The sequence below is a fragment of the Cetorhinus maximus genome, chromosome 16, assembly GCF_964194155.1.
Source record: "Cetorhinus maximus chromosome 16, sCetMax3.hap1.1, whole genome shotgun sequence".
Lineage (NCBI taxonomy): Eukaryota > Metazoa > Chordata > Chondrichthyes > Lamniformes > Cetorhinidae > Cetorhinus > Cetorhinus maximus.
Window position 1 is genome coordinate 106546362 of NC_135894.1, and position 11939 is coordinate 106558300.

The window sequence follows — 11939 nt, forward strand, 5'->3', positions numbered from 1 at the left end:
GTCAATTTTGTGACCCCCCCTCCTCTTCTATCCCTCTCCCTATCTCGTCTGAATACCCTATAACCAGGGTTGTTGAGCTGCCAATCCTGCCCTTCTTTTTAGCCAAACCTCGGTCAAAGCTCTGAGATCACACTCCCGTGTGCCTATCTGTGCCCTCAGCTCCTCTGTCTTATTCCTCAGGCTCCTTGTATTAAAATATATTCCATTTAGCCTTTGCTAAACTCACTTCTTTCTTATCTAGCCGATGTTTCGTCTGCCTTCCAGACTCACTCACCAGCGTTTTAACTTCTAATTCCATCGCAACTTCCCTCCCCTCTGAACTACTTTTCAGGATCCCATCCCTCTGCCAATTTAGTTTAAATCCACCCCAACAGCATTAGCAAACCTCCCCGCGAGGATGTTGGTCACGTTCCTGTTTAGATGTAACCTGTCCAACTTGTACAGGTTCCACCTCCCCCAGAAACAGTCCCAATGCCCCAGGAATCTAAAGCCCTCCCTCCTGCACCATCTTTCCAGCCACGCATTAATCTGCTCTATCCTTTTGTTCCTATACTCACTACTATGTGGCACCGGGAGTAATCCAGAGATTACTACCTTTGAAGTCCTGCTTTTCAATTTCCTACCTAACTCCCTCAAATCTGCTTGCAGGACCTCATTTCTCTTTTTTCCAATGTCATTGACCCTGGCACCCGAGAGGTAACGTACCATCCTGGAGTTACGTCTACAGCCGCAGAAGCACCTGTCTACTCCCCTCAATAACGAATCCTCTACCACTATTGCCCTTCCACACTTCTTCCTCTCCTCCGCACTGAGCAGCTGGGCCACCCACAGTGCCATGGCCTTGGCTCTGATTGGCCTCCACAGAGGAACCGTCACTCTCACCATTTTCCAAGGTCAAAAAACCATTTGTGAGTGAGATGCACTCGGGGGATTCCCTCTTTACCTGTCTGGTCCTCTTCTTCTGTCTGGTGGTCACCCATTCCCTCTCTGTTTACACTTCCTTAAGCTGCGGGGTGACCATGTCCTGAAACGTGCTGTCCACGACCCTCTCAGCCTCGTGAATGCACTGTAATGCCCTCAGCTGCTGCTCAAGCTCCAAAACCCGGAGCTCGAGTCGCTCCAGTCAGAGGCACCTCCCGCACACATGGTCATCCAGACTGCCAGGAGAGTCTAGGATTTCCCACATAGTGCAGGATATGCAAATCATGGGACTGAGCTCCCCAGACATATCTTTAAATAGAATATGGGCCCTTGCTTTTATTTTACAATTACTGCTACTTGAGTATAGACTAGATGCTAGATCCCTTAGATAGACTAGATTCTCTAGGTGCTGCTGACTACCTGTCCCAGGGACCTCCTCTCGCACTCTCCTCTAGGTGCTGCTGACTGCCTTTCCTAGGATCCTCCTCTTGCACTCTCCTTGTTAGAACACCGGTCCCAGCAGTGTTGAGGTATAGACCATCCCAACGGTACAGCCCCCACTTTCCCCAATACTGGTGCCAGTGTCCCATGAACTGGAACCCACTCCACCCACACCAGTCTTTGAGCCACATATTCATCTCTCTAATTTTATTTACCCTATGCCAATTTGCATGTGGTTCAGGTTATAATCCAGAGATTATTACCTTTGAGGTTCTGCTTTGTAATTTAGTGCTTAGCTCCTCATTCTCTCTAATCAGAACATCTTTCCTAGTGTTATGACCACAGCCAGTATTAGGGAAACTTGGCTTATGGGCCACAACCTTTTTTTTGCATTCTAATAACGAGTAGAAGACATAGCAATCTCAGCAGTAAGAGGTCCAGTAACACATCTGGGCTTTTAAAAACTAAGTAAAAGTTTTATTATCAAAAATAAAAAAACTTAAGCACACAAGATTACAGTTACACAATTAAGGTTAGTCTAACAAAACATTCTCCTAAAACTCTACTTGGTCAACCCACAAGTAAAGACTTTCCAGGCAACACTCCCTTATAGAAATTTAAATATGGGATCCAGTAATATCACACAAGGCAGACTGCTGTAGCTTCAACAAAGGTGTATCACATGACCGGTATCCTCTTCCACTTTGCTATGGAATTCACTTCAGAATAAAACTGCTTGCTGCAGCCCAAAGCTTCTCAACAGCTCAATCAGCTCCAGCTATCTCCAGCCATCTCCAGCTTAGTGGCTTGAAAGCTACCCAGCTCAATAGCTATCTCTAGCTCTCTCTACCTCAACAGCTATCCACGGTGACTCTAATCTACCTTCTTTTCCCTTTCACCTCAGTCCCATTGTTCTAACACCTCTTTGAAACTCAAACCCTTCCCAATATAAGATCTTTCATGTTACCATCTTGTCTTTGCTTTTGGGTCAATAAAAATATAATATCCCCACTACTTGTCTACCTATGCATTCCTGCAAGATAGAAACATTTTCCTTAGTGCCTCTGATTCCCCTTTGAAATCCAAATAACCTCTCAACTTACCTAAAAATGCAAATGTTAGATCTAACCTATTTACTTGTACCTCAAACTTAACACCTCTAACTTTTTCATGTTTCCAAACACCCAGACAGCCTGACTCCTATCAACCTCTTGCCCAGCTTAACTAAATCATGCACACACAGACACCTAGCCTTCTTTACAGTATAGCACAATAGTCCCCCAAAATATTTTTAAAAAATCTATTTTCACACTAGCTCTACCCATGTCATGGACCACAACAGCTAGATTGTCCCCCTCCCAATGCATGTTCCTGTCCAGCCTGAGCAGATGTCCCAAACCCTGGCAGTTGGCAGGCAACACAGCTGTCTGGACTCTCACCATTTGCTACAGAGGCCCCCTCATTATACTGTCCCATACTATCACTACACTCCCTTTTGCTCCGCTCCACTTGAATGGCTTCCTGCACCATGGCGACATGGTCAGTTTGCTCATCCACCCTGCAGCCCCCACTCTCATCCAAACAAGCTGAGAGAACAACCAACTTATTGGACAGTTGCAAAGGCCAAGTCTCCTGCACCCCCATTCTCAGGGTTCCCTTACCTGCCTCACTCACAGTCACACTCCTGTCCCTGACCACTGACCATACGAGAAGGACCTATCCCAAATTGTGTGTTATGATCCCAGCTGATGCTACTACTGGACAAGGCAGATCCCAGAATGGAACCTGAGTGGATAGAGCATAATTTTTTAAATTTTCTTTAGACCATGGAGGGTACTTACTGAAACAGATTCACAGGAGTCAGCTGTGATTTTTTTTAACTAAAAAGATGAAACACTTATTAAACAAGAAACATTGACTATATTGCACTAGACAACAAAAAAGCTGGAAAGTTTTCAACACAGACAGCAAGGAAGAATGATTCAAACTCAAATGATTCTTTATTCCAGCAAAGTCCTTACAGACCCAACACTCCAGTGAAGAGGTACCACTATTTTCACACCAAGACTAAGACTCAGGAGTCCTACATGCTGCAGCCTTGACACATCACCTGTCCTGCCATCCTTAATGTGTTTTAATTAATTACTTAATTACATTATTCACATGCTTATTTTTCTTTTTTTTATGTATTGTATTAACTTTACCATGAATTTGTATGCTATTTTAAACCTTAGGACTGGAACAGACTTTAGCCGCTTACCAGATACTCACCAAACAGCTATCTCCTTTCCCTGTAGTAGAGTAAGAACCAATTCCTAAAGGGTGAGAAAGGTAGAAAAAGCAAAAGGAAAAGAACACCTCATTCCTCTCTTCACTGTACTCCCCCACTCTCCAAACTCTCAAGTATGCAATCAATTCCAAAGCTGCATTTGTTTGCCTTAGCTGCACAAAAGAACCTTGCATTAAAAGTAAACTGAACTGGAGCTAGAGAAACCAGATTCAACCAGTTAGCTAATTAACTACACAGCTCTCCCAGCAGGGTGTAGTTACCTGTCTAAGGCTGGAAGAAAGAAACTTAGTCTACTTACACAGTACTTTCCAGTCACTGCTAATTACAGGCAGACTAGATCTTTCAAGAACAAGTTTAACACTTTAAATTCCCCCACTCACCAAACTCCCAGGTATGCACTCAGTTTCAAAGTTGCACTCATTTACCTCAGGTACTGATGAAGAACTTGGTGAACTATTAGAGTGCATCTTGCATATGGTACACTCTCCTGCAACTATGTGCCAGTGGTGGAGGGAGTGAATGTGAGTGAATAAAGACCTCACTGCGGCCAACACAAAAGAACCAGTGAGAAACCCATGATGTACCTAAGGTGTCTTATGTTTACGTTTTTGGGTGCTACGTCTTGGTGCTGACCCCTCGCTGGGAGTGGCATCTGAGCCAGCCGGCTGACTCTGCTGTCCTGTTGGCCTCGATGACCTTGGTGGTCGTCCACTGGCCCTTGGAGCCTGTGCTGGCCCCGCCTGGGAGGGAGCTGCCTGTTCCGCAGCTGGCATCTCCCCAGTCATTACAGCCTCATTCGTCACTGGGAGAGGGGCAGAGGAGTTGACGCCCTCATCCGGAGCGCCCTGAGAGGTGTCCGCAGAGACGTCAGGCAGTTGCTGTGCCGACTTGAGGTCGCTTTGGACCTCCCTGCTCATAGTGGATAGATGGGCACCGAGCTGGGAAACTTGGTGCCCAGACCATGTCCCACACTGGCACTGACCATCTGAGGTCAATGCCGATGTGAGGTCTTGCTGGTCAGAGCACATCCCCAGGAGGCCCTGATGGGTCTCCTGGAGGAGCCTCTCCACGAGAGTCGCCACTCGCTCCATGGAGGACGCATGGCGCTCGGCCAAAAGGCTCATTGCTTTGGCGATCGCCCATGTGGACTCCTCCACCACGGACACCAGGCGAAGCACAGTCTCAAGCATCTCCCCCAGATGCTCCCGCACATCCGGCCGCATTTCCTGCAGCTGCTGCGTTGTGGACAACTCCAGAGGAACATCATCAGGCACCGACTGAGCATGTGCCTGGTCCCCTGCAGTCCTCCGGCTGCTGGCGCCATGGGCACTCTCTGTCTCTGCCAGCTCCTCTAGCGACTGTGAAGTGCCCTCATCGCTGTGCCTCGGGGCACTAGCCAATGTTCGAATTCCCACCGAGGTGCTAGTATCTACGCTGGTGCCTGCCTGGCAGAGATGGTGTGATGCTGGTGAGACTTCAGGGCCCCCAGGTGTGAGAGGGGGCCTCTGCTGCTCCTCCTCCCGCCCTGCTCCGCTGATGCTGAAAGGAAGAACAAGGACATTGGGTCAGTTAATGTGGAGAAAATGTCAATCTGCATCCCTGTCCCCCGGATCATTATGCGCTCATCCTTCCATAAGCAATGGTCAAGCCATGTTGCAAACTTCAATCACTGAACATTCAGCACTGCCATGGCTGTTGGGAGAACAATGGTGGCCTCACTGCTGGGCAAACATACCTGCCCATGGCACCCCAGCCTCACCGACACTGGTGGACCTGGGCACATGGCACATCTCCAAATCTAGGGCCTCCTGCTTGAAACGGCTGAGAATGGCCAACTGTGCCAACTCTCCACCAGTCCTCACCCGCTCGGGGGCATTATGAGCTTTCGTCTCCTGAAAAGGAGAGAAGAGCATTGATTAGTGCTACTCGTACCTGGACTCTCTTCGTGCACGGCCCACCCCAACCAGGGTGGGACATTGCAGGGCCCCAGTGCCTCCTCACCCTGCTGCTGCCGAACACACACACAAAGATGCCAGGCCTGTCCCCCTCACCCACCCTTGGTCAAATGTTGCCTACATCACATTTGGCACCACACAGTCTAACCTTCCATAGCAAGGAGGCGCAAGCACGTGGAGTGCAGAGGGCAGCAGGTTGATCGGTGCCAACGCCACCTTGAAGCTCCCCTCCCAGCATCTCATCACCCTGACTTTGACATGTCCTGGAGTTCCAGCCCTGTGCCCAGGTGCAGCTCCTCCAGGTTGCCCCCAAACAGTCATGTGGGACTCTGCGGGGGCAGAACCCATCTCTTCGCCACCCTCTCAGGGTGACCTTGGCATGGGCAATATCTGCTGGCCCACCCAGCGAAGGACAAATGTTGTCAATGATTCAATGCAGTCACTGCACTCAGACGTATGGAGGGGCAGCAGGGGGGGAAAGCATTACCAATGCCAACATGGTCCTCACCCTTCCACAGCACAGCAGGTCATTGAAGCACTTGTGACCCTGGATCCAGGTGCGCCACACCACATCGCGGGAGCTCAGCACCTCCGCCTACTCCTCCCAGGCACGTTTTGTCATGTCGGGGGGCCTCCTCCTCCTGTCCTGGGGAACCAGGACCTCCTGCCGTGCTGCCACCTCCTCGAGGAGGGCAGCAAGGCAATCGTCAGAAAAACAAGGGGCACAGTGCTGCCCTGCCCTACCCTCCTGCCTGGCCTGCTCACCAGCAGCGCTCTGGGAGTCCTTCCACTGGCCGTGATTCTCAGCCTTGGAAAGGTTACAGGAACTTTTTAAAACAGGGCGGGTCACCATTGGACCCAATGGTCATTACAGAGCCACCGTCGCCCACCCACTCCCGCTGTCCTCAGGAGCTGCCATTCACGCTGGGCAGGCACTAATTAGCCCGCCCGCATAAAATGGCGGCGCAGACCCAATCGTGGGTGGCGATCAGGTCTGCTCCCGCTCCCTCCCCCTCCCCCTCCACCCTCCCCACCCCCCATCCCCAACACACTCTCTCCCCCCTCCCCCCACCACCAGCCAGAAAATTCAGCCCCAGCTTCAGGGAAACCAGAAAACAAAGATTTAAGATAATTGGCAAAAGAACCAAAGGAATGATGAAGAGTTATTTTACACAGTGGATTGTTGTGATCTGGAACGCACTGCCCAAAAGAGCAATGGAAACAGATTTAGCAGTAACTTTCAAAAGGGAATTGAATAAATACTTTTATGGAAAAGTTTGCAGTGGTATGGGGAAAGAACAGGGAGAGGGAATGGGATTAAATGGAATGCTCTATCAAAGAGCTGCCACTGACACAATGGGCCAAATCGTCTCCTGTGCTATAAGATTTTGAGTCTATTATAATTAGTCAATGAGGTCAAATGAGAAGAGCCATCTACAGGAAGAGAAACCTATTTCCAATCTGCCAAAAGCTATTCATAAATGTATCAAAGTTTATATGTCGGTCATATATTCAGTTTGTTTCATTGTGCTGTTTTGCCATTCTGCACAGGTTGAATATCCCTTGAAGTTTCACCTCACTTTACAACTTGAAGACATTTCTTCAAAAGAATTGGGATTCAAACCCTCCCCATTTTGAATCAGAAGCTGTAAATCTCTCAAAAGGCAATGATTGTCTCTCTGATGTGGGCAGTCAGTGCAGGGTCGGAATCTAACATCAGTTAGTTCAGAACCTCACTAGGCACTCCATGTGTCCACTGAGCCATTAATGTATCTGTTACCAGCTAGAAGGTGTTTGTTGCTATTTCTGTTCATCTCAAATTGGCTATGATGTCTTCTACTTAAGATTGTGTCTTAAACAGGGCACTACAGTCATCCCGTCCCTCACTGGTGTGCTCTTTGATGGGAAACAATGGGAATCACCCAACGTCTTTAACCCTAACCGGTACTTGGCTGCAAATGGACAGTTCTGTCCAGTGGATGCACATCTCCCATTTTCTACAGGTACGGGAGTCATTGTGGAGTGGAAAATAAGTGAGGCAGAAAAAAGAATAGAAAGAATATCAGCAGAAAGAGAGAAAAGAGAGGAACAGGGAAAATTACAGAAACAAAGGCTACCTTTGCGGGAAAGAGAGGTAGAAAAGATGTGGGAGCTGGAAGACACAGAGGAACAGATAGATGGTAAAATGTAACAGTAAAAAGGGAAGAGAGAGAGAAAGACTTGAGACAGAGAGAACGGCAGTGACACCAGGTGGGTATACAGATATATATGGAACAGGATAGGTGGTAGCTAAGAACAGGGAAGAGGGAGAAACAATGAAGTAGAAAGTGGGAGAAAATAGGCAGAGAGTGAGAAAGAAATAGAGAGAGGCAGGTGGGTTCAGAAAGTAAGTATCTGTATTGGAGAATGGAAACAATTGGAAACTAGACACTAGCTATCTAGATATCACATTTATACCTTCCTTCAGTTCTGAATAAGTCATATTTGACTCAAAATATTAACTCTTTTTCTCTCCACAGATGCTGCTAGAGACTTTTTTTTTAATTTTTAAATTTTTTAAAAGTTCATTCACGGGATGTGGGCTTCGCTGGCTGGGCCAGCATTTATTGCCCGGCCTTAGCTGCCCTTGAGAAGGTGGTGGTGAGCTGCCTTCTTGAACCGCTGCAGTCCCTGTGGTGTAGGCACACCCACAGTGCTGTTAGGGAGGGAGTTCCAGGATTTTGACCCAGTGACAGTGAAGGAACGACGATATATTCCCAGGTCAGGATAGTGAGTGACTTGGAGGGGAACTTCCAGGTGGTGGTGTTCCCATCTATCTGGATGGTGTCAAGCTTCTTGAGTGCTGTGGGAGCTGCACTCATCCAGGCAAGTGGGGAGTATTCCTTCACACTCCTGACTTGTGCCTTGTAGATGGTGGACAGGGTCTGGGGAGTCAAGAGGTGAGTTACTCGTCACAGGATTCCTAGCCTCTGACCTGCTGTTGTAGCCACAGTATTTATATGGCCAGTCCAGTTCAGTTTCTGGTCAGTGGTAACCCCCAGGATGTTGATGGTGGGAGATTCAGTGATGGTGATGCCATTGAATATCAAGGGATGATGGTTGTATTCTGTCTTGTTGGAGATGGTCATTGCCTGACACTTGTGTGGCTGAGTATTTTCAGCACTTTCTGCCTTTATTTCAGATTTCCAGCATCCACAGTATTTTGCTTTTATATTAGCTTCTGGGTTCATTACAAGAGGGATAGATCTGAAAAATATATAGATTCCCATCAGATTGGAAGCTGATAAATGTTACTCCGCTTTTCAAGAAAGGAGGGAGAGAGAAAACCGTGAAGTACAGGCCAGTTAAGCTAACATAAACCATTGGGAAAATGCTAGAATCGAAGTAAGTGTTAACAATGCAGTTCGAAAAGCATAGTATGATTAGAACAAGTCAACATGCTGTTACTAAAGGGAAATCCTATTTAACAAATTTATTGGAGTTTTTTGGGGATGTAGCTGGTAAGGTAGGTAAAGGGGAACCAGTAGATGTAGTATACCTGGATTTCCGAAAGGCATTCCATAAGGTGCCGCAAAAAAGGCTAATAGGCAAGATAATTGCACATGGAGTTGTGGGTAGTGTATTAGCATGAATAGAGGATTGGTTAACAAGAAGAGAGTGGGCATAAAGGGGACATTTTCAAGTTGGCATGTAGCGTATAGTGGAGTACCATAATGATCAGTGCTGGGGCCTCAGCTATTTACAATCTATAGTAATGATTTAGATGAAGAGACAGAGAATAATAAATCTACGTTAGCTGATGACACAAAGATAGGTGGAAAGGTAAGCTGTGGAGAGGCCACAGAGAGGCTGCAAAGATGTATACAGGTTAAGTGAGTGGGTAACAAGATGGCAGATGGATTATAATGTGGGGAAGTGTGAAGTTATTCACATTGGTCGAAAGAATAGAAAAGCTGAATATTTTTGAAAAGGTGAGAAACTTGTCAGCTTCTCAAAGAGACTTGGGTGTGTTTGTACAAGGAACACAAAAAGTTAGCATACAGGTACAGCAAGCAATTAGGAAGGCAAATGGCATGTTGGTCTTTATTGCAAGGGAATTGGAGTAGAGGAATAGAAATGTCTTGCTAGAGTTGTACAAGGTTTTGGTGAGACCATATCTGGAGTAGTATGTACAGTTTTGGTCTCCACATTTAAGAAAAGATATACTTGCATTGGAGGTGGTACAGCAAAGGTTCACTAAGTTGGTCCCTGGGCTGAGGAGGCTATCCTATGATGAGGGGATGAGCAAACTGGGTCTATTTTCTCTGGAATTGATCTCATTGAAATCTACAAGATTCTGAAGGTGCTTGATAGGATAGATACCGAGGGAATGTTTCCACTGGTCAGGGAATCTAGAACACGGGGGCACTGTTTCAAGATGAGCAGCCAATCATTTAAGACTGAGATGAGGAGAAATTACTTCACTCAAAGGGTTGTGAATCTTTGGAATTCCGTGCCCCAGAGGATTGTAGATGCTCCATCATTGAATACATTTAAGGCTAGGATAGACAAATTTTTGGTCTCTCAGTGAATCAAAGGATATGGGGAGTGGGTGGGAAAATGGAGTTGAAGACCAAGATCAACCATGATTGTATTAAATGGCAGAGTAGGCTGGACGTTCTGTCATATTATAGAAAGGATATAGAGGCACTGGAAAAGGTGCAAAAATGATTTATAAGGAGGATACCAGAGCTGAGAAGAAAGGTTGAACAGGCTGGGGACCCTTGAGAAAAGAAAAGACTGAGGAGCTGATAGAAGTCTTTCTGATTATGAAGGAGCTGATAGGGTAAAGAAAATGTTGCCTATTGTAGGGGAAACCAAAAATGGAGGTCATAAACATAAGATAGTTGCTAATAAATCAAATAGGGAACTCAGAAGAAACGTCTGCACCAAAGAGTGCTGGGAATGCGGAACTCACTACCACATGGAATGGTTGAGGTGAATAGCACAGATGTTTAAGAGACAAATAGTTAAAAACATGAGGGACAAAGGAATAGAAGGATATGTTAATAGGGTGAGTTGAATAGGGATGGGAAGAGACTTGTATGGAGCATTAACACCAACACAGACCAGTTGGACTGAATGGACTGTTTCTGTGCTGTAAATTTATCTAAGAGAAAAAATGGTGAAATCAGAGAATGCTGGAAATACTCAGCAGGCAATGTCTGTAGAGAGAGAAACACTGATTCAATGTTTCTTGTTGATGACTTTTTGCCAGAGTGGAATAGATTTTAAGCAAATTCAGAGGCAGGGAAAGGGCAGTGGGGAGGAAAGAACAAAAGGGGAGGTCTGTGATGGCAGAAGGCAGGATGGAGTAACTGACAAAAGGGTGATGTCTTTGCTTTTATAGCATACCTAGAGAGATGGATATATCAATTAAAAAATGTGTAACAGAGCAGGAAAAGAGTGAGACTGTAACAATTACAGACTCTCCAAAGGACCAGATCTCCTGACAAAACACTCTATTTACTTTACCAGGTCACCGTATGTGCATTGGAGTAAAGCTGGCTGAGATGGAGATCTTCTTATTCTTCACTGCTCTTATGCAGCATTTTCACATTGAGGCTGCAGGAAGGGACTATCCTTTGGATCTTCATGGTGTTTATGGAGCCACACTTGCCCCCCAGCCCTACCGCATATGTGTCCACCTTCGAAAATAAGAGCATAAGCTCCTCCATTTCCGTTACTCTTTCAGGATGATTGTTTTATAATTTGTGGGTAGATTATTCTATGCTTTACATTGCTGAGCCAATCCCTCAACACAGCTGAATGACAGTGCAAAAAACTCACTTTGTTGCCAGTCTTTCAAACCCTCAATGTATTTCAACTGAGTTACAATCACTGAATTGCTTGTATGTTGCAGCCATTACTGGAACAATCTGTGCATGTTCACCAAAACTAAAGAGAAAATGTACCAATTTTAGTGATGTTGTCTGAGGGGTAAATAAGAGAAAAAGTACCAATTTTAGTGACGCTGTTTGATGTTGTAATTGGATAGGACCCTGCAATTTATTCACAGAATCACAGAATCACATTGCAGAAGAGGCCCTTCAGCCCATTGAGTCTGTACCGACATGTGAGGAACACCTCACCTACCTACTTAATCCCATTTACCAGCACTTGGCCCATAGCCTTGAATGTTATGACGTGCCAAGTGCTCATCCAGGTGCTTTTTAAAGGATGTGAGGCAACCCGCCTCCACCACCTTCCCAGGCAGTGCATTCCAGACCGTCACCACCCTCTGGGTAAAAAAGTTTTTCCTCACATTCCCCTTAAACCTCCGGCCCCTCACC

The 11939-nt window shown here is 46.4% G+C and overlaps 1 protein-coding gene across 1 annotated transcript in view; it reads left to right on the plus strand.

The window, feature by feature from the left end:
- Positions 1 to 11556, plus strand: part of LOC144691868 (cytochrome P450 2J1-like) — a 148984-nt gene extending 137428 nt beyond the window's left edge. The window contains exons 8-9 of the mRNA XM_078560444.1: positions 7469 to 7610; positions 11125 to 11556. Coding sequence (XP_078416570.1) covers positions 7469 to 7610; positions 11125 to 11306 — 324 coding nt within the window. The 3' untranslated portion in view covers positions 11307 to 11556. The remainder of the gene's footprint in view (positions 1 to 7468; positions 7611 to 11124) is intronic.
- Positions 11557 to 11939: the final 383 nt, after the last annotated feature.